Below are 27,452 nucleotides of genomic sequence, written 5' to 3' on the forward strand. Positions count from 1 at the left end.
CAGGAAGTGAGATTTAAATCATGATTTGTTCTTTAGGAAGTGAAGGCTTTCGTCAGAAAAGAGTAACATTTCCTAGAAGTTTTGAGTTTGGAATATATATTTCAGTTTAACACAATCTAACTGAAACTTCATCCAGCCGGAGAGTGTGGCAGATGTGCTGGTGAATATAGCAGCAGTAGTAGTACTGATAATAGTGTAATAGTAGTAGCAGTAGTAGCAGCAGAAGTACTGTAGAAGTAACAGCAATACTTTAGTTGTGGTAGAAGGACAGAAAAGAAGTCGCTAAACAGCAGCAAAGCAGCACTGCTGTATGAAAAAAAATCTGGTTTGCAGTTGTTGCCATTGGAAAGTGTGGAAACTACTATAGAAAACAGTCAAGTTAAGAGGCTTTGTAGAGTAACACATCACATACATTACATTGCGAGCATTTGGCAGACGCTTTTATCCAAAGCGACTTACATTGCATTAGCACCCTTCGCAGAGGGGGGAGCAATTGAGGGTTCGGTGCCTTGCTTGAACTAGCGACCCTCCGGTTCCCAAGCGGAAGCTCTACCCACTGAGCTACTGCCTCCCACACATGATTCTCTTTACTGCAAGAGAAACCCCCCTTCCAAGTGTTCACCAAGCCACTCTGGGTCATGACATGAGAGAAAGATTTAGACACAGCCCATTGGATAAAAATCTACAAATGGGTATTTGGATGAGGTATATTAGGACGTAATCTATAAGATATTTTCTACAACATCAAAGTTAGGTGCATAGACATTTACTACATTTACTTCTACTGAACATTGGACCTGAATCAGCATCACCCGATGTGCTGTCCACACAGAAGTGGTGGATGCTTGCTGAATTCATGCTTGTTTGTTGATGGCAAATAGCTACCTAAGTACACGTATATATCTACACATATATATATTTATACATGTAACGTGTGTGTGTGTGTGTGTTGCAATTGACAATACTACATAGTGAGGACCTGAGATCTTATGTAGAAGAGGACATAGCACAGGAAACCACCTTGACAGCACATCAGCTTTAATCTGCCTGAAACCAGCTCCTGAAGGCAGAAGTTAGTGTATTTAAAGCTTTCATCCAAACTTGCACAGGCAATTAAAAGCAGAATTTAGCTAAAAAGGTCAAGCTGCTTCATCAAGACTCGTCAAACCAGGTCAATGTCCAATTCTGAGCAACATAGACCTGAAACTATCCCCCTTCTTCCAGTCACAGTATGAGTTGACCACATAGTCTCTGGCTTCGCAGTACAAAGGGGGATTTAGTGCACAAGTTCTACTTTAGGATGCTGAGGCATTCATTTGGCTAAAAAAAAAGGATTGATTAATTTAATCTAAAAAAGCTGATTTTAAAGCCATCCAGATTTTAACACCATCCTGCTGCCTTCACTGACCCATCCGTATGGTTGAAGTACAGCAGCGCAAGAGTCGTAGTTGCAGCCCTGAGGAAGTGGCGCCACCTGCTAAACAAAACAAAAACAGCAGCAAAGACATTTGCATAAAAACAATTGTACGCTCATTTCGAGTTTTGACTTTATTTTTCATGTGTTCTAAAAACAATTTTTAAGATGCAAAAATAAGTGATTTATCAACATTTGAATATTAAATAATATAAAAGCTTCACTTTCTTGATTTTTCCTCAATTTGTTTTCCATTTGTAAGAAATGATAAATAATCACAGTAAACAGCAGAGTATTGGTTGTAATGTCAGTACCCTTTATTCAACCAACACACACCTAAACATGTCAATCAACCAACAGCACACTTTAAGTGTCACACAGAGTGAATCTCTTTCCAAATATATACAGTAAATTGCATATTCTACAGCTGCTAAAGCTGCCAAAGCTTCTCAAGCTCAACTAGAAATACAGTAAATAGTTTTTCAGAATATTTAGCTCATTTTCTGTGAGAGTGATTTGCTCCTCTCGAAAGCTGAAAACACCATCGACCACAACAATCTTTACAACTTCACAAGTCAGAAACAAATATTTTCGTTCTGAATTAACCTGGTTTACTCTGGAGCTCTGGGCTGCAGCTATGCTCATTACTGAGCTTGTTTTAGTGCAAGGCTTTTAGTGCAAAATGCAAAATTTGAAGTCGCTCTCCAGTTTGTTGTTATTTAGTGTTGTGTTAATTTATATTTTCACATGGAAAAGCATTAAAAAAAAAACTATTAATACTCCTAGCACTTAAAAGCTTCATCCATGCAACTGCTGCCTATAGCGCCATATACTCCATATGCATCACTTTTTTTTATATATATATACATATATATATATATATATATATATATATATATACATATATATATATATATATATATATATACATATATATACATATATATATGTAAATATCTATATAATAAATAATATAATATAAAATGAAATTGACCTGGACAAAATTATTGAGACCCCAAAATTACGTTTCAGTTATATTCAATAATTTTGTCCAGATCATTTCATTTGTATAAAGAATGTTGGATGCCAATAACATTTGACAGTTTCAAATTATTTCAGAGAAAACAAACACTTTTGGCCACGTCTGTATGGAATTCCTTGGTGTTGTATAGGCGAGAGAAACTACATCAATCATATCAACACCTCAAGTTTCTGTCACTCACACCCATCAGCCAACCTTTCTATTGCTGGAGCAGCAGGGAGCTTTTGAAAATGTTTTTGGAGCTTAGTTCCTAAGGTGGGAATACAAGTAAATAATTAGAGACGCTCAGGATGTTAGAAATGTGCTGCATTTTAAACTGGGATTTTGACAGATTTTTGTAACAGAACTCTTAATTTTTTACACAACTATCTACTAGACTGCAGATAGATGAAATGGATGCTGCTCCTGGAAATCTTGAGGGATTTTCTTAGTATGCTTGGATGAATGTATTGGTGACCTTTTTTTGGTGTTTTTTTTGTTTATAATTACAGGAGCATGTCTACATTAAACATTGGACAGTTGCAACCAAAACCTGTAACAGCAGCAGATGGAGGGGTCCTGATGTTACTGCAGCGCTGCCACCGTTGCCAGCAGTGGTAGTCTTCGCCGCTGCAAAACAAACAAAGCCTGGATTAAAACTTTGTGTAGTCGGCTCCAGTTCAATCTACTGGACAAACTTGGCCTGTATACAGACACTGAGAGCTCAAACCGTCATATCCAACCTGAGACGTCCAGTTTGACTGTTTGACGAAATTCATCTCCGGGGATGTGGCAGGTGTACTCGCCAATGTCATTCAGACTGGCGCCCTTCAAGAGAATGGAGAAGTTGCCCTTCTTGTACAGGTGAGGGAACGTCGACACGCGATCCTTGAACTTTGAGCTCTGGGTAGTTAAGTCTGCGGTGCCTTTGATGATGTTGTATACGTCGGCGTCACCCGTAGTCCGCCAGAACACATTTTCTTTGGTGGGGGTAGAGACACATGGCAACAGGACGTCTGCGCCGACAGATGTCTTTATTTCCTGCTGACAATTAACTGAAACACAAACATTTGGTTCAGCAGAGTCACTGGTAAGTGTTTCCAATTTGATGGCTTTTGTTTTGTGATCAGAATGTTGAACTCATCTGCTGTATCCCCATGTACTGACTAAATTGATATTGTGCAACCTATATTGTCTTTAGGCATCCTACATAAAGCATTCACAGCACGCAAATATCAATGTCACTGATCGCAACAGGCAGTTTTTCGGCGCCAAGCAGGTCTGAGCAAGCCGAGGGCGTCGGTTTGGTGATACTTTCTTGAAGGCTTGTTTTCAAGCCTTCCAACTCAAATGTATGCGTTTAGGGTGAGTTATACTACTTAAGAGGTCCGACAACCAGAGTGCAACAACTCTGGCTAAAGTGGAAAAAGCCTAAAGCTAAACAAGATAAAAGCTCATAATAATGCAGCCACAATATTTAAAAAAACAAACATTTGTGACATTTATTCATTATTCCATGTTGTCATCATGTAACATGTAACCTAAAACTTGTAAAACCCGTCCTGTTATTCAAACAAAGGGTTAATGATTCACCAGACGCGTTGTGGGGAGTTTGTCCTGGAGTGTAAGATCACTGAGAGAGGTGCGTCGAGGCAGCATGAAGAAAAATCCGGGACTTTCTCGCTGACTCACACTCACACTGCATTTGAGTCAGTCTCCATGTGCTGACTCACTAACATTTGCAGCACAGACTTGGGGAAGTCAGGACTTTAAGGCACAAGTGCTGAGTACGGACACTTTTCATCCAAATGAGACGCACTGACAGCGGTGAGGTAGGAAAGTCTTTGAAGTTGGGCAAATATTGAATGCCGTATGAGATTGAGACCTCAAACAAACAAAGTCCACGTGCTTTCTAAAGCGTGTTCGTTTTAGGCCAGGAAAGAAATGCAGTCGGCCTTAAAAATGTGAGTGTGTCATGCAGAATAACTTAGATCTGTGGATGGTTTGCTGACTGATTATAACTGTCGGCTACAGAGGCTTGTTTTTGCGCTTGCTGTTAAACGTAAAACAGCTCAGAGCTTATAGTTTAATAAAGTTTCCTATTACATGAATTGATGCCTGATGTCACCATACAGCAGCCACTCTGTTCTCCAGGGGTTGGATGTGTTTAGGCTGAGCTGTAGTAGTAGCTGTTGTCTTAATCAGATGAAATATTGTGTGACATTAATGTTAGTCCATGTAGCCATCATGGCATTGAGAGAAATAGAAAGACAAACTCTACAAATGCATTGTGGGGATTGTTAGCCCGAGCACCAACCTGGCTTTAGGTCAGCACACGGGACACAGGCAACATCTCTAAAGTGTGAAATGTGTGTGTGTGTGTGTTCACTGACTCACCTGAGTGTAAAATGGAGGAAGACATCCAGATCAGTGCAATGCTGCAGAGAAAACACAGGAACGGGATCAATGACGACTGAAGATGTGAAAAGATCTAAAAGCTAATCGGTGAGAATAATCAATGTCACACACACACACGCACACACAGGCGCAGTGGTACAATGACATCATTCCAAATGTGAAGTGAAGCTGAAACAGATCCCAAACAAACATTTAACTGGAATTTCCTCTTTCTAGATGAACTCGGTTATAGGATCACTCTTGATGTGATAAATGTGAAAGAAACGTGTTTATTCACTATTAAGTTTGTTTATACTACATTTAACCTCTCCGGACTTAAAACAACACTTTTCTTAAAAAAACACAAACCCGACAGTTTTATTAGATGTCAAGGATGAGAGTCGTTTTCTTTAAGTTTGCTTAATTAACAAACGATTCCTTTATCAAGATTATGTATTTGCGTTTTCGTTATGTTGCACGTCATTTAGCTAGCTGTTAGCCTAGCCTAGCTTTGTGACTTCATCTTTGCCTCTTCCCCTCTTTTCCCCTCCTTCTCCACCCACCTCCTGAGGAACATCTGGGTCTCTTTCCGAATCATCTGCTTTGGCTCAAAATTCAAACTTTGTTTATTCGAATCGCCTTCGCACGCAACTGAAAGACAAAACGTTGAAAGAGACGCTGCTTCCGGTCCACAGTTAATCTTGATCTGAAAACGTGTCGGTTGTGCGTCATGTTGTTGTTTTTTTTGTTTTTTTTTCGCGAAGTTTTATACAGAGAGGAGGAGAAACGAGAAAGGAGAAAAGGGAAAGAAATATTGAGTAGGACGAGGAACCATGAGATACAAATGTGGACATAATGGCAACACAAAGAGTTGCTCTGTGTTGCATACCGGCAGTGGCTCGCCGGAGGGTCGTCAGTTTAAGAATGGAATAGAATAGAATAGAATAGCTTTTATTGTCATTGTACATGATAATACAACGAAATGCATTTGTGCTGCATTAATATTGCAATTGACTTTTGGGTAGTAATTTGTCTAATGTTTGATTTTGTTGAGTTCAAAGTTCAAGTCTTTGAATGGAGATAGAGAGAGGGGAAAGAAACAGAGAGAGGACATCCTACCCAGAAACCCCACACAAACCCGTCCTGGCCCGCCGGGGATGTAAAATAAAACATAAGGAACTGTTTGGTGTTCTGGTATTCAGTCACTGGACGTTGCATAGCCTGTAAATCTGTGAAGTAAGAGAGAAAAGGTTGCCATCTCTGATAGAACTTATCAGTGTGGCCCCTCATAGTGTACTGGATATTCTTGAGTCCAAGAGAGTACATAGTATCCTTAAACCATTGCGAAATAGAGGGAGGGGTAAGGGACTTCCAATGCGGGAGCAGGCGTCGTCTAGCAAGCAAAGAGGTGAACATGACCATTTCCTTTTGTGGGGTGTTAAATTGCCGTAGGTCATATGGAGTGCCGAAGATGGCAATATAAGGGGAGGGTTGAACTTGCATTCCCAATATGGTGGACAGTGTGTTGAAGTAACCCGCCCAGTAGTTGAGGAGCCAGGGGGCAGAGAAAAAACATGTGGCTTAGGTTACAGTGAGGCATCGAACATCTATTACATTTGTCAACTATCTGTGAACATTTCGGCGAATCTGGATTTAGAAAAATGGACCATGTGCAAGACCTTGAACTGGATAAGAGCGAGACGAGCACAGGATGAGGCAGTATGCAGATTGCGTATGATTTAGTCCCACCAGTCTATGTATAGATGGAGTTTGAGTTCAGTCTCCCAGGTAGCCAGTGTTTTCGAATTAGATAGGTCCCCAAGATATGGTCCCACTTGGCGGAGTCCTAAACGATAGCAGGTCTGCCCACATGAGTTGAGGGGGAGGGGAAGGGAAGTTTGGAATTTGCTGCAGGCAAAGTGTCTGATTTGGAAGTACTTAAATAATTGGTTAGCAGGTAGTCTGTGTTGAGTTGACAGACTGGAGAAGCTGTTGAAACTGCCATCGGAGTACAGGTCAAGGAAACATTGTATGCCTTGGTGGTGCCATGCTATGAAGGAAGAGTCCAAGAATGAGGGTGGGAACAGGTGGTTGTTGCGTACTGGACCTAGGGGGGAGGCGTTTCCTGAACTGGTACCAAATCATTAGAGTATTAAGAACAACAGGGTTCTTGGTGAATTGAGAGATCTTGGTTGGGAGAGATGAGTAGATCAGGGCAGTGGCGGAGGAAGGAAAGGAGCACGATTGGGCTTCAAGCCTGCATCAGGGTAGCTCAAGGGAATTCACCCAGTAGCGAAGTTTGTCGATGTGGAATGCCCAGTATATAGCATTGGAGGTTTGGCAGGGCTAGACCCCCACTGAACTTACATCTTTGTGTTAGTGGTTTGCGGATCCTTGGAGGCTTCGCATCCCAAAAGAAGGCGCTGATCATTTTGTCTAAAGAGTCAAAGAAATGTTTCAGAAGGAATAGAGGAAAAGATTGAAACAGGTAAAGGAATCTGGGCAGAACATTCATTTTGATCTCGTTTATTTTCCCAATTAAGGAGAGCTGTTCCATCTAAGAAAGTCAGTTTTCAGGGTTGTAGTGAGCGCAGTGTAGTTGGCGGGCAGGAGGTCTGAGAATGTCACATTGATGCCGAGATACTTAAACCCCGAGCTACTGAGATTAAAGTCGAGGTCTGTTTGGCGGAGTTGCAAACTCAAAGTATTAATGGGGTAAAATTCGCTCTTAGAAATGTTGATATTGTAGCCAGAAAAACTGCTGAATGTGTCAAGGATGGACAGGACAGCTGGAAGACTAGATATGGGGTCAGTTAAGTAGAGATCAAACTCTCTTCCACTGACCTCTCTTCAATGCATGTGTGTGTTGTGGTATGCAAGAGCAGCACACAAGACAAATTTCACATGATGTGTTTGCAAGATAATGTGTTTGTAGGTGATTTGACCCAATAAAGCTCCTTCTTCTTCTTTGCTTCTTGTGTATATGGGTTTGCAAATTTAAAGCAATTTGCCTTTGTGTCTGTTCAACAGCATCAGTCATTAGACAGCATTGCCATGGCCTCCTTTCTAATTCTCCTGAACTGAAAGGATTAATATCATATAAAGTAAATGTAAACTTACCAGCTCAAAGGATTATCATTTTTTAAGATACACTCTTGATTTTCACGTTGTCCTGAACTCCATTGTTTGTCCCAATATATGCAATGTAACTCGACCCAGTTATGAGGGTTCTGCTCCAAACATGCATGGTGACAAAATGACCACAAAGAACTTTAGAACGACTTTTTTATTTTCAAAAAGAACTGTTTTAAGTCACTCGTAGCTTTGCCTTTGACACAGTCACCTCCAATGTCATTTATTTTTCTTCAATTCCTTTTTTATAAATTAGAATGGTATATCATGCATGCAATACCGCATTAGCCGCTTAGGTTTCATCTTCCACAGAAAAAAGAACAAAACACAAATTCCCTTTGAAGTCCAGATGAAGCTGCTCGGAAAAGGGTGTTTGGAGAAGCCACAGCATGAAGCGATGTACACAGTTTGCGGTTGCATAGTACAGTACATGAAGTTCCTCATTTTAAAACAGCATGCCGTTTTGTATTGCACATCACTGAAACGTCGTATGCTGGACCTCGCTGATTCCAAGTGTCCCACGCAGGTTGTCCTTTTATTTCAATGCCAGCACATGTATACAGCAGATAGTATCTCTCAAAGACATTATGTACATTTAGGTATTTGTTAGAAAAATAATCGCCAGCAAATATTCATCTAGTACTTTTCTACTGGGATAAATGTTTGTTCTTTTTCTTCTTTTGGTTCTTTGTTTTTTTTACACGTTACCAAATAAAATCCTCCCTTTATGTTATGTATTTTGTGGTCTATCTATGTTAAATCAAATTTGGAATGAGACGGACTTCTGAGATACAGACAGAAAGATCAGAGGGCCAGGACACTTTTTCATCTCTCATCTTTTTGTGTGCAAGGGGGATTCAGTCCTGTACTGTAGTTCATAGTGGAGAATGATATGTGTGTGTGTGTGTGTGTTTATGTGTGTATGTGTGGGGAATTTCCCATTTGCTGAACTGATGGAGGAGCTCGCCTACAGGCTGACCGATGTTCGGAGGAGAGCTAGGGGGCGCTGGTCTGGAAATCCCTTCTGATTGTCTCAAGCAGCCCGGCTTAGCATTGGTTGGTTCGATTTCTAATGGACATAATGGCTTCCTGTTCAGTCAACCAATGGTTTTTATGCTATGGGGCAGAATGAGACTGGCAAGCATGCTGGCAAACAATAGCATGTGCAATTATTTTCTCTTTTGCAAGTTGTCTATTCTGAGTCCTAAACAGACAGGGGACCACAAAGAGACAAATAGAATCTTCTGGCAGAATCTTAAATTGACACATTCAGTATCTTTTTCAGATTCACATTGTAGGAACAGATGCTCAACTGCAGTACCTCAGGTTTTTGCTTCCTGTGTGTACTACAAATTCCGAAATTAATTTTCCCTTTTTCCCAGATCTTTGCAGAGTGATCTGTTCACTTACTATCTAACACGAGGGCAAACAGAGGATGGCAAAGTCCAGCTATGTTCTTCTTTCAAATTTGCTCTAGTTAGGAAACAGGTCAGACTTGAAATATTTGAGGTCAGTGGAGCACGTGTTTGTTTTATATAGAACTGCTGTACGTCTGGTTTATGGGGATTCATACAGATTTAAAAGATCACGTGCCTCATCAGGTTTCCCAGATAGATGCTGTGTGTATATTATCAAGATGAAAAGACTAAAACTCTCCTTGTGGCCCGAGAGGCTGCAGTGTTCATCATACACCCCAATGCAAAAGTGATGGGCAAACATAACAACAAACATGCAGTATAATAACAGTATTGGGGCTAAAATGTAGCTTGTCCTTTGGGTGGTATCCAAAGAAAGGCCAGATCACCATTGAATCAAACTGGTGATCCTGTGGGGAGCGTGAGAGTGCCCAATACATTTCATTGAATCTAATGATTGGAATTAAATATTACTTTACTGTACAAATGTGTGTGTTGACCTCATGGTGGTGCCACAGGAATTTCCTAAAACATTTGGGTACATCCTCTGGGGAATCTTATAATTTAATTAAAGCAAATGATTGGTTTGCGATAACCTGACTCCCCCCTCAACATTTCCTTTAGCGGGTGATGCTAAAAGAAAAGTCAAGAGGTCACTCAAATCCCCATGAATCATTCTCTGTGGATCATGAAAATCCACATTTATGGCAATATGCCAATTAAATTGAGTCCCGATGAGGGGTCAACCTATGGGGACCATGAATAAAAAAGTTCAAGGGAAATCTGTCCAGTAGAGATATATATATATTTCCTCAAACCTGTGGGTGGGGACCACAAATATAAAATATGGATCAAGTTTCAGGGAAAACTGACACTTAGTTTCAGATACATCCCAACTTTTCCTTTAGTTGGTGATGCTATAACAGGTCAAAAGTATCACCAGGAATTGCCCTGAATGAATATGAATATCATTTTCCCTTAATGGCACTCTGATCAATAAGCTGAACAACAACACTAAAATATTAGGGTTTATCCACTTGGGCAAATACAGGGGAAAGCTGGCCAGTAGTGAGATACAGCATGACCGCTTACCATTCCTTAATGCTGGTGATCCAAGAAGGAAGGTCAAAAGGTCACACACCAGGAATAATCCTCTGGGGATTATGAATAACCATACCAAGTTTAGTGGCAAACCTCCAATTAAATTCTGCCACAGGAAAAATCAGGATGTTCCTAAAACATGTGGGGTTCGTCCTCTGCAGGACCCGGATTAGAGAAAGCTGTGGAGTGGTGATACCATGACACCCAAACATTTCCCTTAGGGGGTGATACTAGAGGAAGAAAGGCTAAGAGGTCACTAGTGTCGCCAAGGATCGTCCTCTGTGGACCTTTAATATCTGAAGTCTTGCACAGAGAGACAGACCAAATGATTTTTTCCTGGGATGCTGCGATTATTTCCAAGGCCAACTGATGACACAACATCACAGAAAGCTTCAAGTGAGTTTCATTCTTTTTAAATAGTCAATAATCAGTAATAAAGCAGATGATTTTCTTTTGCTTACACTGAACAGAACTGAACAGAACACTCTGTATAGATCTCAGACAAAAATCATTTGACTCCCTTAAATATTATATAAATGGAATGGATCAGTGTTGCAGGTTCATTCATCACTTGTATGGCACCACTGTAATCTGGTGCTACAGCTTCACATCACTTTCACCTAAAAACATCTCCATCTGTGTTTACCAGACAAACAGTATGTTTTCTGCAATTTCTGCAACACCAAAATAGACATTTGATGCAACATGTCCATACCAGTATATGGAGGACCAAACTGTGCTCAGTGCATTCACCCCATGACACCACACCAACAACAGACACAATGAGGACACAGTGGCAGGGCAACATGTGTTTAGAGGACACACACACGTCTCTGTTTTCTTTCACCCACCTGTTTTAAGTCATGGACAGTCTTGGGCGTGTCTAGAATCTAATGTGATTTTCACAACTTTACTTTTAATTCAATTTGGGTTTTATTTCTCACTTAAAAGCTGCTGCTGTGGAATGTAAAAAAGAAAAGACATTCTTTAAACTGTAAAAATAGCCTTATTTTATCTATATTATCATTACATTAATTAACTATACAATTATTCTTCTATGTTCATTTATATGTTTATGTTAATATGTTTTTTTTTATTAATTTGGGAAGTGAAATGTAAAAAAATAAAAATAGAAATTAATGGAAGATTTTCTAGGGAAAAAAGGGAAATCAATTGCAAATCAATGATCAAAACTGGTAAAAATGCCAGAAAACGACTTGCAAATTTTTGCGCTAGTTTGACAAATGAAACCAAATTCAATGAAGCATGAAATAGTAAAAATGACTTTAGACTGCAGAGGGTTTGTATCATTTTGCCTTGATAACATATGACTTCTTATCCTCGGCTAATGAGGTGTTTGATGCCTTCTAAGAACATTATCTTGGGATAATAGCCTTCAAAACAAAATATAAGTCATACTTTAGGATGATAAGATACTGACGCTATAATCACAAGTCTGATATTTTCATCATCCTGGTAGAGATAATAAGCCTCTCAGCTTCCACACGTCACATCATCAAGGAGAACTCTTGCTCACGTTGCCGCCACTGAACCTTTTTTGCGATCGTTCCAGTTAAACCACAGTGCACCACACAACACTCATCACTCTCAATGAACAGAAGCTAGAATCAAACTAGCTCCTGAATCATGCAATCCACTGAAACTTTGCTTAATTTAGCTTCAGATGACAAAAACCAATACCCACGCCTGTGTATTGAGTTATAACCCTCTGGGTTTCAGGGATTTCAGCCATCTGTAATTTGGGCCATCTTTTCTTTTTTTTTTTCTTTTTTTTTTTGGAGACAGGTGCCCTATATTGCTCTAAAAACATCAACTTGTTTACAGCAGGGTTCTATTTTACGATTGGAGGGAACATGCTCTGCAGTCAGGACAACATGCCGGCTACACAGAGGACGAACATGATGCAACGGATCCTGTGAGGTGAGACTCAATATTTTCATCCTGCAAAGCACAGGAAGGAACTTCTATGATGATGAACTGACTCTGTAACCAACACCTATAAGTTTGTTTTCTATACCACTTTGATTTTAATGCTTATTACAGGTTTAACAAACTAAAATTGTGGATCCTGGAAAACAGCATCGTACACAATATTCCAACCTGCTCGAAATCTTTCACAGTATCATCTTTCATGCCAGTCTACATCTCCATAACATCACATGGCATCTCATGTTTTGCTATGTCACTAAACTATCTGACAGACTTATTCTCTAAGTGCTAGCTGTTTAGAACAGAAGCAGTATTGGCGTCCCCCTACAGTGTAACTGAGATCTGATCCCAGCACTATCAAAACCTGATCCACAAATGACAGTGAGGGTCTTCACCCAAATAAAATCCTAACGCTATGCTACAGAAAAGCTGGCCTTGCTCAAAGTGACTTTCAACTAGCAACGTGTTTGGGAATGTGAAGCACCAGCAGTCCAGCGGCCACTGCCATCTGACCACAGTCGTTCAGGAAAAACTGGACTTCTGTTTCTACACCTCACCAAAGAGGATTCGGAATTGGATACAAAATATCAATGGAATGGATGTTCATAATCTATCAGCATGCAAAAAGCTAAATGGTGGCAGGGTTTATACATGGCCCGGGGTGGGGGGTCAGGAACACCTTGAGCAGTCTGCGTGCAGCGGTTTTCCCTCTGACCCGCTGACACAGGCGACAGGCACATTCTGCACTGCACATCTGCTGAGCTTTGTGTTAATACAAACCCAAAAGGTCCCAGAAACATAAACCGAAATATTCACATTACAGGTTTAGTTCATGTTTGAACCCTGCACCTCTTTCTGGCAGCGTCACTGAGAAACTAATTCCTGACTGTGATTTTGTTGGACTTTGAAGGAGATAAAAACTAGGAAGACAAAACAATTTAGAGTGAACAAAATGGTACAATTTGGGACCATCTTGGCTCTGTTGCAGCATTTATTTTGGGTGGAATCGGGGGGCAGTTGGGGCCCGGGTGGTGGCGACAGACGTGTGCTCAGAGCCGGTGCCGGGAGTCGTGGCTGTAGCTGCCCGGTGAACTGCGATTGCGATGTGGCTTATATGCATCCTGATAGGGGTCCTGGTAGTCCTGGTAGGGGTCCTGCTGCTCTCGGCTATGCTGCGATCCAGACGACATGCGGTTGCGTCCCTTGTGCGCTCGCTCGTTGTGGTAGTTTTCATCTGATGTCATCAGGTTGCGTCGCTCATTTGGGGTAGAATGGTCTCCCGTGTGGTTGCTCTGTCTCGTTCTTTGGCTCTGCTGATCATATGAACACACCAGGAACAGGTAAGGCTAGTGGCACATGACTAATGGGGTGTCTGGGATGTTATGCATATGTATATCAAGCGGTACCTGCAGTCCAGAGATGCTGGTGGGGTAGGGAGTGAGGGTGGTGGGGCCTATGTTGCGTCCTAGCAGGGGGTTTAGGGGTGTGGCCAGCGAGGTATGGGTGGCTTTCCAGTAGGCCTCAAGGTACTCAGCTAGGTGCTCACAGGCGTCCTCCAGCTGGTTCTCATCCAGGATGATGTCGAACATTTCCTGGTAGCGGCAGAAAACCAATGATGACATGAATGCACATACCTCATTGACCCAAACAGTCAGAGAACCACTGACGGGAGCCATTGGACAAAATATGAAGATGACTACTCACCGGTGGACACTGGGCCAGTTTGTCAGCCGCCACCAGCTGGACATTCAGGTGTTTGCTCTGGGACTTCCCTCTGGACTTGACCAGCCTTTGCAGCACCTAAATGACACAATGTGACTGTACATTAGGGTCAGTTGGGAAATTGCGTGGCTCCCTTGTGTGATATTAGTTTATTTGACCGTTGATACCACAGCATCTACTCTGATGAGACACTGCTGGTGTCTATCCAAATGTACACGGGAACAGTGGGCCATGCAAAGGTGCCATGGTACGTGTTCAACCAAAGATTATTTTATCACAGTGTCTTTAAATGGAGAGTTTTGGTGTGTAACTGTATACATTCTGTTTCCCAGACTCTCCAATCTGAAACCTGAAAACTCGGTAGCACCTATCAACAAAAACGATCTGCCCTCAAACATCAATTTTAGTCAAATCTTTCGTGATCACTCCACAGAAGGAACCTGATCTTACCGCTTCGACATTTTTTCCCTCATTTGGCCGGTGCATCGATGTGGCCTACCTTTGGGGAGGAGACTTTGACGTGGACGATGATGGGTGCCAGCGAGGTCTTGAGGAGCTGAGCTGGGTGGTTGATGGTGTCGGCATCCAGCACCACCAGCTGGAGGGATCGAGCCAGCTCAAAGATCCTCTCGATCTCGCTCTGCACCTCGGCTGAATCACACATAAAGCACCGGCAACATTTAATGATGCGTCTGGATATGCGGCTGGCTTCTCTAAATGTTGCATCAGAAGCAGCTTTCCTTGGAAGATGTGGAGGTGCTTACCTAAGCTGGAGCGAGTGTTAGATCGTTCGATGATGGCCCTTTTACTGGGGTTGTTGAGCACAGACCTCTTAGCTAATGATATATCTGCTGTGACTCGTGTGATAGATATCCTGAAAAAAGGAGACAAAGACAATATAATGTCTGGATCTTACGGTAGATCCAATTTGTAACCCCACGCCGAGCTCCAGAATGCAGTGAAAGACCCTCTCACAACATCTAACATCAGGACCCAAAACTCTCCTGATAATAAAATGGATGCTAACCAAGGTCACATCTTCCTTACCTGCCATCAAATCTGTGCTTGAGGAAGTCAAACAGTGCTTTCTGCATCATGTCTGTTACCTGCACAGCAAAAAGAAAGACATTGGCAGAATGACACCTCGTTTATGAAGCTAAATGTTTTATCTTTGTTCTTTATATTCTTTACCGTTTTGGCATAATTGACTGCCAAGAGTTGAGTGGACGTGTCTCATTGGTAAAATTGTGAATCTTCTACATTCATTTTTCTACTGCAATCAAACCTGATGGACATGTGCACTCACTACTTTTGCAAAACAACAAAACATGACATTGACCACATTGCTACAATACAAGTATGCAGTGGGTCTCACATGCAACATTGTGAATGAGTATGAAAGCTCACCTCATATCCCTTGAGTGACGGTCCCACCAGTACCACTGGCCTCATGGAGGGAACCACGTCGTATGGGGGGATGTGCTCCGTCTGTTGAGAGGGAGACGTTCAATCAGCAGCTGTCAACGCACTCCCAACAAAACTAGGTCCAACTTTAACTGAAATCCTTGTAATCCTAATGACGGGTTCACATTACAAATGACTACAGTACAATTCTGTTACGCTTCATGGGAGGCTGGTATGTGGCACCGAAATGAATCACAAGATCAGTTTATGTAATTAAAAGAATATCTGACAACAGTTACAGGTTCAACAGTTGGTTTTTGTTATTACTGTACATTCAACTACCTAAGACATGTTTCCCTGGTGTTTCAGAAGCGAGCGGGAATGGAGATGAATGGAGTCACAAGCTCACAGTTTTACAATACCAGCGCAAACTCAACGTGTACAACAATACAATAGTGGGCCTAGACCAACATAATGAACACAGGCCTATTGTGCATTAAAATGTGATCTGTATGCAGATAAGGGTCCGTTCAAAGGCCTACAGACATGTAGGCCTTTGAGTGCCAAAGACGTCCAGAATGCTACAAAAAAAAAGGAAATCATTTTGTCTAAGCCAATTTGTTGTGTTTTCTGCTCAAGAAAGATTTTTTTTTACTGTAGTTTATGGTTCATTAGCTCATCTATCAGTGAGGACAGACAGCTCAGACAGCCCTTCCTCTAATGTGAAGTAAAGAGACACACTGAGAGAAAACACAAACAAGCTTCTGACTATGTGCTCATGCTGGGACAGTGTGTACATGTGTGTGCCGGCCCATTGGGATTTCCCCTGAATCCTGTTATTTCCCTAATTTTCACGATTCCCGATTTGGGAGAAATAAGGGAAGTGGCACTTCTGGCTCTTGATACCACAGGACTCACAGGCATCACGGGAATGGTGATGTGTGGCACTGCATACTTCAGTCAGCCTGAAGTATTGACCGCCCCAGCTGAAATGTTTCAGCGCTACTAGTTCCTGTCACTTTGTGATGGCAGCAACAAGAGGTTAGTGGATGATGAATGAGTGAGTATTAACGTCACTGACTTACCACTTTCTGCTTCTGCTTTCCTGTAGGAGAGAAGACAGTGACAGTGTCGTCAGTGGCTGACTCTGGGGGAGGTGTCGCCGCAACGTCTCAAACACATTCAAACATGATTCTGATCATAATGCTAAGCAAATGAAACCTATGAAGGATATATCAACAGAAAACACAAGAAAATGTTTCTATGGTCCTAAGTTTATATTCACAAAGTCACATCAGGGCAGTTCAGTGGGGGGGTCTTAGTCTTGTCGTTGGGTTCACACTGTGGTAAGCCCCAGTCTCAGAGCGCCTGCAGTCCTCAACTGGAGGAAGAGGAGGATCATGGGAAAATGTACCAACAACTCTAAGGAGCCACAATCAACTTAAGCTCTATGCAGAGACATGGGAAGGCTTGTGAGGCTGTTTGTGTGCGGGAAGTTGTGGCCCTAAGCTGGCCGGCCGGCGGCTCTTAAGTGCCCTCTCCCCTCGGCCGATGCTCTCACCTGCAGAGGATATGAGGGGTCGGATAGAGGCAGATACCTCATCCTCTACACTGGAAGAAGAGTTTCCTCCAGACTTACTGGAAAAGACAAGAGGGGATAAAGAAAGACAGAAACACATCGTGGTATTAATGGAAAAACTACCGAAAATGTCATCTCTACGTCAGTGGTGATAACAGTTTGAGCTGCGTGGGTTAGATCCCATATCGCCGCATGACGTCACTTACTGCAAGGGTGTTAACACTGACAGGACACATTACAGCAAATCAACCAATGTTACACAACCAAACCACTGAAATGTTTGTTTCTAGTTACATTAGAACTGATTCGTAAAAATGATTGTGGGCGTGGTCTTTGTTAATGATGAGGTCATGAGTTCAAAGGTTATTTGGTGTGTATGAGTAGAAGACAAAGCCATAAAACTAGCACCACTACCGCTATACTGTTTCCTGTTTGTTTTGCTGTATGGCTGAGATGTGGCTTCAGACAAAATGGGATTTCAAACCTGAGCAGCATGGCAGCATGCAATGAAAAGGTTGGATGTTGTGCTGCATCCCATGAAAGGAGTCTGACATAAACATGTGGGGAATGGTTTGCTGTAGGAAACCCAGGATATAAACATGGATATGCATGAGAATACACTTCTGTTCAGTTCAACAATTCACGCTTTCAAACGTATCTACGCTAACTTGGGCCCAGAAGGGCCAACAGAGCCAACAGGGGGCAGTGTAGATTTTCCAGTTGTATGTGAGGGGAAGTTGGATCCGAGTGTGTCTAACTACATAAAACAGCACCGCTTACAAGGGAGAGTCATTACATGAATGGGATTAATAGGATTACATCATTTGGGGGCACAAATGAAGTGTTGCATAATCCAGTCCCATCTAGGATTTCCTTTTTTTTTATTCAGTATTTCACATCACACTTTTTATTCATATTCCCAAAGTTTAAATAGCACCCATGTTGCCTCCTGGTGACGAACGAGCACCCTTTACACCCTTGCTGTGCTCCACTTCACTCTCCCAGTATGGAAGAGAAACTAATATTTATTTGCGTAAAAATTGCGGCATTTGTCGAATTTGCAGAAAACCCTGTGATTGCGGAATACAAGAAAGCTGGAGGGACTTAATGATTGGAGTATGAGGAGCACCTGCAAAGTGAGGGATTTTGTAAGTCTGAGTAAACTGATTTAAAGATTTACAGCGATTTACAGTTACACAGAGTAATTCACTGTCAGTGTCTAATTATGGTGGCAATCATAATGCAACAACATCAGGTGTGTTGGGTTATCAGGAGGTGTTCTTTCATCAGGGGTCAATTTAATGGCATCACTGTAGATGATCGTACAAGACTCGAACAACCAAGCTAACTCTAGTGTGAAGGTAAGATGACACATCAGGCTTTCAATTTGCGTAAGCTGGAACTTAATCATAACATTAACACTTTATAGCCTGGCTTTACATTGGCCTTGTTGGAGGTATGAGATCTCTGAGTGAGCCCTGGTAATGAAAGGGTTAATGGCTCAGCGTTGCCTTTCCTCGGTGAGCAAAGGCTCGGGGGGTTTCAAAGCGTGAGGAACTTTGGTAAGATTAGCATTAAACTCTATGCAAGGCTGCAGGAAAGGCAAACCCTGGCTGACAGGAGTGTCCAGACTCATTAAGAACAAAGTGCAACTCAGAGGCTGACAGGACCTCTAATTACAGCGACGCAAAGTGTTACGCTGCTACGCTCTGCATACGTAGAGACGGAGATGAGTAAATGGAAATAAATAATATAGTTCAGCATTTTATTTTTTTTACACTTTGATTGACAATGATTGATTGAACAACTGATTAAACCGTCTCAGAAAGTGTCTGCACTGCAATTGTGCTGCAGCCAGGAACGAAAAAAACGTTCACCGTCTTGCCAAGGAGTTAATGTACATTAAAATCCATCCTGTCTGATTAAAGAATGTTTATTGTCCAGATCCCACAGGTCTGCTCAGGAGCTCCATGGACGGACACTCACTCATTCTTTACTGCTCACATCTCTACAAACTGCATGCATGACTCAAGTGGAAAAAAATTAAAAAGGGAGATTTTGAGAGTTTATTTAAAATATTTCCAGTAAAAAGTTTAAATGTAACAAGAATAAAGTCTTGAGGTGACCCAAGACCTGTAGAGTCAGAGTCAGGGTCTCCCGTCTGATGAGTGAATACCAACAGGCTGCGTTCAGACTGCAGACCTCAGTGCTCATTTCTGATTTATTGCTTATATCTGATTTTTCATTCAGCTGTTACATCTTTGAATGTGACTTGAATGTGATCACATACCTGAACAGTCACTTACTACATCATGACAAATTATGAAAACATGAAAGTTTGTTTGTTGGGGGGTACAGAGATGGAACGGCTCCTACAAACAACACTTCATAATCCTGAGGGAAGCGGGATGAAATCTTTGGTTGTCAGTCAAAACCAGCGGTCCTGAAGACTGCAAGTCATACTGAAGACTCAAACTGTATTTGGCTGGTACAGGATACACCTAAGATGCTGATGTACACCTCTGACGCAGTTGCTAGGAAGTATTATATATATTGTACTAACCACACATTAGTCTGCAGTCAAGCTAAAGTTCAAAGGCATATTGTCAGACATTGTTTTCATGCTTTGTGTGTCTGGTGTGTCTGTGTGTGTCCAGTGGACACAGTGCTGCAGGCCAGTGATGTGTTGGTGTTACTTACCCTTGGACTCGTCCTCGCTTTTGCTCCTGCTGGAGCCGGATGTTCTCGAGCTTCAGCGGGCTGGGGATGAAGCCGATCTCACAGCCCTCCTTCACTAACCGACCGATCCACCAGTCATTGTTGAACTTCTGAACATTACACACAGGAGAGAAGGACATTTTTCATCAGAGGCAGAACTTATAAACTATAGCTGTGGCAGTGGATGGTACACTTGACTTTATGTACCTCTTTTATGTGGAGGAAGTCCTTGGCGTCAAAGGAGATGGCTGTGGCTGGTACTGGCACATCTTCATCCAAAGCTCCACAGTAGCTGACATTGGTCTTCACAGCAAATGCCACCGCTTTAGTCTGGAGGTTGGAGGTACACTTAGACAAATGTACTGAGCCTTTTGCACACACAGATTTGACACATTCTGTAGTGTCATCACAAAGTGTGTGAGACTACTGCAACACATCTAGGAATATACGCAGATATATACAAATGAATAAATAAATAAATGTATACACTAACGAATAGTTGTAAAAACCCTTCTTGAGTAAAGCTACAAAGGAGGATTATTTTAATTATTTAATCGTTCTTTGAGATGTTTTAAAACTTTGAGCTGAGCAAATTGATTCCACATTTTAAAAAGACCTTTGTGTATCCTGCAAAGGTCCGTGTGTCTCTGTACATTCGAGCATACACACACTGGCTACCTTGGCTCTCTCCAGTTGAATGGCGGCCTGCTGCTCCCTCTCCTGGCGGCTCTGTCCCGGGCCCTGGCTCTGGCTTGGGCTCTGGCTTTGGACCTGGGCCTGCACCTCCCGCTCCTCCTCCAGAGAGACATCTGAGTCCGATGGTCTGCTAGTGTAGGAATCAGCTGAGCCCTACACACACACACACACCCACATCATGTGTGTAGATTAGTGGAACAGGAATACACACTCTCTAACCTTTATCTATCCAAAGGTGGAGGAAGAACTCCAATACTGTTACTGGTGGAAAAAGAGTAATTCCACAGCAAAAGAGTTCTGCATTTAAAAGAAAAACTACTATACCATAAAACTACTAACATTATACTCAGATATCCAAAAGTACTCATTGGGAAGTATTGGGTGTTAAAGTATTGAGGCATTATTTCATCACTAATGAAAACAGACTATTTCGAACTAAATATATTAATTCTTCAGGAAATGGAACACATGTAAGTCATTAATAAGCCTTAATGTTGTTTTGGAGTTATTCTTATCCAGAATTACACACACAAAGTACATTACAAAATAGCTCCACAACCATATCACTACTTAACATTGTCTTGATCTCTATGGATAGCAGACAAAATCAGGGACTGATATAAAGTAAAAATCCTAAAATTCATTTATCTGAGTAATCAAAAAGCTCCATCCCTACTTGTGAGCTCCATTGCAGTACCAAGCTTCTGCCAGTGGAGCGAGCTGTAAGACTATGCATACATACACTGGAGGAGTTTAGAAGGTCAAAGGTGACCCCATGACATCAACATGTTCAAAACAGAGCTTTCACCATTTCACGTAAAATGAAGGACATCATCAACAGTGGTCAGAGGATCAAATGGAACTTCACATCTCACTTGTGCAGCACAGAATGTCAGAACAGCCTAAAACCATCAAATCCTCTAAGGACAACATATGGGGACAACAGGGTGACATGAGCCTATAAAAGACGAGCAACCGTTCACCAAGAACAATCAGTGTGGGATGACGCATGCTGCCCATTCTTGGATCACAGGCCATTATCTAGGATTCACATTGACTTGCATTGCGAGTGCCATGTCAGGAGTGTTGGTTTGGCAGTCTCCATGCAGAGCAGCTGAACGGAACCATGTGGAAAATTGCCGACTGCTGAGAGAATTTCAGAGCGAGCGAGTGTGAGTTCTGTTTCTGTCGCTGTCAGCACATTGTTCAGCCACACATTCAATCATTCATTTTTTTTTTGGATAGCAGTGAACTGTATCACTGCATGTTGGGCAGTATGAGGAAGGAAGGCTCCACATGAGATGGAGGAGCCACAGACATGGAGAGATTCTAAGTTGCCGGTTAAGTTTTCACCAACCGCACATTCAGACATCAAGGTCAGTGTTTAAGCCACGATGTTTTTGCTTTTTCCTGAGCGCGATTGATCAAGCAAAGTGTGCACTGACATCAAGCTTTTACCTTTACAGCAAGAGACAACAAGCAAGATCGGTATAGTACAATCTTTCTCGTAATCTGTGTCAAACTGTATGATATCCAGTCTAGTTTTTGAAATTCTGAATGTAATTTTTAGGCCATAGACAACCATTCAGATTGCTCACACTGTGTCAACACCAGATTACCACTAGATGGTAGCAGAGACGACAGTTGGTACTAAGCAAGGGGTCAGATCATAAAAGTCAAATGTACTCAGAAGGTTAGAGAGAAATCTTTGGAGATTGATGTAGTATTTTGAAGACATTGATAGAAATATCAAGAAAATTCCCAATTAGTCATTATTCATCAGAATTGATTCATAACCTTTCTCAGCAATTCTCAACTAACACACCATACATCCAGCAAAGACGTTCACACATCCTTGTTAAAAGGGAAAGACAGGAAGTAAAAAAAGTTGTGACTAAAATATAAATAATTCAGAGCTCCCAATGAGTTTGTGTGCTTGTGATGATCAAATCCGGCCTGACTGAACTCATCCTGCCACCACGTTTGCTGTGACACCGCCGTTTTCTTCTGCTGCCTTCATCGAAACATTCAGCCACTCAAGTTAATGCAAGTAAGGACGACCACGGATAAATCAATTAGTCGTGATGGCAAAGTCCCACTCTTTTCCTTCTTTTTCTTTTACAAGCTCCTGGCGACAGGGCCTGACTAGTGCAAAGTTTTGGAAATGACTGGTGGATTATATAATTTTTCGCATTTTAAATTTGTTGTACCAGAATGAACAAAAGTCTGGTTTTAGAATGAGAGCAGCTATTTTACATCTCCAAAATATCCTTTTCTTACATTTTGCACCATCTGATCGAAGCGTCGCTGCATCATTTTGCTTTGATGGTTGTACAATCTGATCTGTTACCCAATGGAGTAGCTTCAGCATGTGACTCATCAACACCAGAATCCACTCAATGACATCACGATGCATGTTTCTCCGCGCCTCAGCAGACCATACATCACGCAGCTTTAACACAATTTGACAAACGGGGCTTTGTCGCGCTAACCGAGCTCCTGGAAAGCTGGGTGGCGAGGAGGAAATGGGTGATCTTTCCCTCATCCTCTCAGAAAATCACGGCTAGGTCCGTCTGAGCGGTACAGTACAGTGTGTGATGAGCACTCGGCGGCTCCTCTTGGCTCTTGCGCTTTGCTGGCATCTGCTCGTACTGACTGGTGGGCAGATTGCAGCCAAAATTCAGTGTGTATGGGGAAAATGTCACAGCCCACACTCGTACACATACATAAATATAATCAGAGCAGTGTGAATGTCACACATCAGGCGCCATCTGCCTAATGTGTGCACCCACCCCCCCTCCACACGCACACACACACACACACACCGTCACCCACCCACCCACCCAACCCCCCTTCCAGCCAAGCATCGGCCATGATCACGCTACACTGTACTGTTGGCTAAACCATCAAAGGCCTCTTATGTGTCTATGTATGTATGTATGTGTGTGTGTGTGTGTGTGTGTGTGTGTGTGTGTGTGTGTGTGTGTGTGTGTGTGTGTGTGTGTGTGTCCACCACAGCTGAGCCACTTCCATCCACAAACACACACACCCACACAATGCTTACCGCCTCCGAGTCTTCAAATCCATGCAGGTACAAATTGTCATACATGGAGGTTTGATATTCCAACGAGCGCCTCTAGAAGAATGAGGGGGAAAAAAGAGAGTGGAGGTGGAGGAGGAGGAGAAGGAGGAAGAGGAGGAGGAGGAGGAGGGGGGGCGCACCACAGAAAAAAAGGATGGATGGAGGGGGGGATGACGACAATCCCTGCTCTCCACAAAAAAGGAGAATGATTCTTGTTCAAAAAAAAGAAGATGCCAAGTCTCCCTCCCGATGGACGACGCCTGGTCCTCCAGAGGGCTGTCGCCTGATGGATGCAGCGTCTCCCTGATCCCACCGCGCTGCTGGCCGGCTCACATTATAGGACGGGGAGGCTCTCCCTGGAGGTGGCCCGATCCTGGCAATTTCATTTCCTCCACACACACAGACGTATATATATATGTATATACGTACACACACACACGCACACACACACTTTACATGTACACACAACACAGCAAGCAGCAGAGGAGGAGGCGGCGGCAGCAGCAGCAGCGGCAGCAGCAGCAGAGCGGTTGGATCCTTCCTCGATATCCAAGCCTGATGACAGAGCCAATGTGCAAGGAGCTGATTGGCTGGCTTGCTGTCCACTCAGCTTGGGTGAACGCTCGCCTTGATTTTTTCATGTGCAGGAGGATGAGGAGGGTCGGGGGAGGGGGAGGAGGAGCAGAGGAGGGGGGGAGCAGCATCCTCCATTTCCCTACCTCTGTGTTACCTCTCATCCTCCGCGTCTGTGCACAGTCAGGCTGACTCCAGGCGTGAGTGCAGATTATCTCAGGGTTTGTGAATCACATCAGGATCAATTCTGTTATTAGTGATTATAGGCCTAAGAGTGATTTGTTTTAAATGAAATGCAGACCCCCTGATCAATAACCTATAGAGATATGGTGGCTCACAGTTCTCATCAGACTAAATGATGACAATGGAATACAGTGGATTGCAGCCGTAGCCTACAAATATTTGGGAATTCTCCTCCTTTAGCAATGAGAGAAGAGCCAGAAAAGATCACATCACGTTCAGCAGGACAGCACCAGTGCAATGTTTGCAAAATTGGCATTTTGGTGTATTAAACAGTGATACACAAGTAGTTCTGGACATGGATATAGGATGTGTGTTATGATAATTCACAAGCGTTTGATTGATTCAGGTATAAGGTAATGATGAAGTGGGTTTGAATACTGGAAACATCATTTTGCACAAATCTGTAAGTTACGTTTACTAAGAGGTTCCAGTTTACAGTGATACATGTTCAAGTTAAACTCTGCTTCAGTCTGACTTTACTTTCATTTCTTGCGTTTTGTCACGATATTTTATCTAAGAAATTACTTAAGTAAAATCTGGCCCTGCCCCTTCTTGTGATTTCAATTACAGTAACACCCTTTCGCCAGAAGGTGGAGACTGTAAATGCGCACACTTGGTTCTTAGATAGAGCAGCAGAAGAAGACTGCACAGCCTCAATGACCTGAAGTGACGGGGGGCAAACACAGGTGCAAAATGGCGACGGTAGAACATTTTCATATTTAGTTATTTTCAGAAAAGGTTTGATCTAATTGGAGTTGATGAGTGTTGGTATATGTGCATGGAATCGTTTCAAGGCCAAATGTTGATATTAGAACCTATAATTTGGGGTTAACTGCTAAGAAAATCCACTAACATTAAGAGGAAATGAACACAAGGATTCTATCTGGGTTAAAGGTCCTTTCCTTTAATTCCAAACTGGTACCTGTCGGAGGATGAAGCTGGTAGAGGTTGTGCTGCCGTCGGACCTCTTGAGTCGGCTCCTCCTGGAATACGTCCCCCGGTTCACCTGGACCACAGAACAATATCTCAACCAGCAGAAACAACACGCCACATTTCATGATCCTGCTCTGTGTAGAACATTAGCATTAACATTTAGCTTAACCGAGCGAAATGTGCCAAAAGCTTGCCAGCATTTCTTACTTGCTACAAACTAGCATTGCCTTCTTGTTGTTACCAAACAAGGAGACGCATTAGGTTTTAGAAACTTAAAATTGACATGACATCAACAATAACACCCCCAAAGACGCCCCAGTCACTATACTGCATTTTAGTATGAAAGGAAATGTCCAGTTTAACTTTTGACTCTAAATAGCCTAGCTAGCTAAAGGCTAGTCCGACACTATTGGGCCTATTATTCACAGTGGAAGCTTGTAATTAGTAATAATACCATTTAAAATGCATATACTGTGTGAAATGACTTCTTTCTCTGGTAAGTAACCATATAATAAGTGGGAAAACGTATTGACAACATGCTATCTGCTTGTATTTACTTTATTTCCTTTTTCTACACAGAATGTTTATAATTCTTTCACTTCTTTGGATTCTGACTTTGTCTCCTCCTTTGTTTTTTTTAGTGAGCTTCTGCCCAAACAGTCCAAATATACCAGCAGTGTTTATCTCCAGGGAGCTGAATTAATTATCTGCCAGTGATTTGGCCCATTTCTGCTCAAATCTCCAGAGTTAATGACAAAGTCACCGTTAAAAAGTCACAGCCTACTTCCTGGAATTTAGCAAACAGGGACATTAATCTGGGTCATCCCCCCCCCCCACCCCCTCCCTCTGTGTCTGTTCAGCCTACCAATACAGCCAAAATGATCCAATACATTACACACGCACGCACGCACGCACGCACTCTCTCTTTCTCTCTCTCACACACACTCTCTCTCTCTCTCCCTCTCTCCCTCTCTCCCCCCCACACACACTCACACACACACACACACACACACACACACACAAACACACACACACCTTATCACATTAACAGCTCTTTTCTTTTTATTCGTGTCAGTAAGGTTCATCACTGAGTACCCAACATTGACCTGCTGTGAGACAGGTCTGTTTCATCTGTTCATCTGTTCATCACACACACATTCTGACAGACTCTCTCACGCTCACACACACACACAAACACACACACACACACACACACACACACACACCTACAGGCCATTAAGAGTTTGAAACATGACCTGCATGTCTGAAAAATCGAACAAATACAATCTGGATAAGAGAAAAACACTTGATGATAAATAAACATCTGAGGATTTTTAATGATTTTTGTGAATAATTACAATAACAGAATATTCATACATTTGATTTGGTTTGATTCGCTGGGTTTGCGTCTGGTCCCTTGGTAAAATCTGTCACACAGATTGAGAACCGCTGTCCCACCGTGATGAGCAGACATTTCTCAGATTCAAACCCCTACAAACTCTTACTGGACAGATTTCACTGATTTGGATTCATTCTTTCGGTCTGATATTTTAATGACGTCACCTTAAACGTACAAAAGAGGAAATATATCCGTTACTTATTTTAAGTTATAAATGTATTTAATGTGATCCTCCTCAAGCTGGAAATTTGGAAAAATGCATTAAAAAACCGTGTATGTAATAAAAGTGGCCATGTCCCATTTCAGTAACGTGGCCAGTGTTGCTCTCATGTGTTAAAGTTGTAGAGTTGGTTTGTTGCGTTTGCTCGGTTGGTGACCCACCTGAAAGATGGGCGCCTGGATGCCCTCGCCAATTTTGTTCCGTATGTAGATGTGTCGGGACATCTCGGCCAGGACATCGGTCCAGAGGGCTGGCTGATCCTGTCCAGCCCAGCGGAGGGACGACGGGTTCCGGGCTGCGTGCTCCAGCTTTCTCTCACGCCACGATGCGGAGCATGAGTGGGCTCAGAGACGGACGGGCGGAGGGACGGTCCGCTCGGTGCTGCTGCTGCTGCTGCTGAGAACCACGGTGAACTACTTTAGAGAGCAGGGGAGGATCCTTCATGAGGAGGAG

The 27,452-nt window shown here is 42.5% G+C and overlaps 2 protein-coding genes and 1 long non-coding RNA gene across 4 annotated transcripts; 1 reads left to right on the forward strand and 2 right to left on the reverse strand.

Annotated features, from left to right (window-relative positions):
- Nucleotides 1-1,929: 1,929 nt before the first annotated feature.
- On the reverse strand, nt 1,930-5,559 carry LOC143012668 (CD276 antigen homolog). Its single transcript, XM_076165917.1, has 4 exons — nt 5,396-5,559; nt 4,833-4,873; nt 3,179-3,490; nt 1,930-3,065 (listed from the first exon to the last, which is right to left on the reverse strand). Exons 1-4 carry the CDS (start codon nt 5,428-5,430, stop codon nt 2,956-2,958), a joined length of 498 nt encoding a protein of 165 aa, XP_076022032.1. The 5' UTR covers nt 5,431-5,559; the 3' UTR covers nt 1,930-2,955.
- On the forward strand, nt 4,823-17,113 carry LOC143012669 (uncharacterized). The gene is made up of 3 exons (XR_012965064.1): nt 4,823-4,940; nt 12,326-12,421; nt 16,668-17,113. It is a non-coding gene; the product is annotated as an uncharacterized LOC143012669 (long non-coding RNA).
- LOC143012666 (voltage-dependent L-type calcium channel subunit beta-4-like) lies at nt 13,244-27,256 on the reverse strand. 2 transcript variants are annotated; one of them, XM_076165915.1, is made up of 15 exons: nt 27,161-27,256; nt 25,370-25,453; nt 20,625-20,702; nt 20,532-20,573; nt 20,061-20,183; nt 19,836-19,963; nt 17,118-17,194; nt 16,642-16,661; nt 15,560-15,640; nt 15,200-15,258; nt 14,917-15,026; nt 14,652-14,803; nt 14,135-14,230; nt 13,837-14,022; nt 13,244-13,740 (listed from the first exon to the last, which is right to left on the reverse strand). In XM_076165915.1, the coding sequence occupies exons 1-15, from the start codon at nt 27,221-27,223 to the stop codon at nt 13,480-13,482; spliced, it is 1,560 nt and encodes a 519-aa protein (XP_076022030.1). In that variant the 5' UTR covers nt 27,224-27,256; the 3' UTR covers nt 13,244-13,479. The 2 variants fall into 2 exon arrangements, with proteins under 2 accessions (XP_076022030.1, XP_076022031.1); XM_076165916.1 differs by lacking the exons at nt 25,370-25,453; nt 27,161-27,256 and adding an exon at nt 23,614-23,658.
- Nucleotides 27,257-27,452: the final 196 nt, after the last annotated feature.

This window comes from Genypterus blacodes, unplaced genomic scaffold (assembly GCF_046128005.1).
Source record: "Genypterus blacodes isolate CSIRO-AG114 ecotype Tasmania unplaced genomic scaffold, CSIRO-AGI_Gbla_v1 ptg000152l_1, whole genome shotgun sequence".
In the NCBI taxonomy this organism is placed as follows: Eukaryota; Metazoa; Chordata; class Actinopteri; order Ophidiiformes; family Ophidiidae; genus Genypterus; species Genypterus blacodes.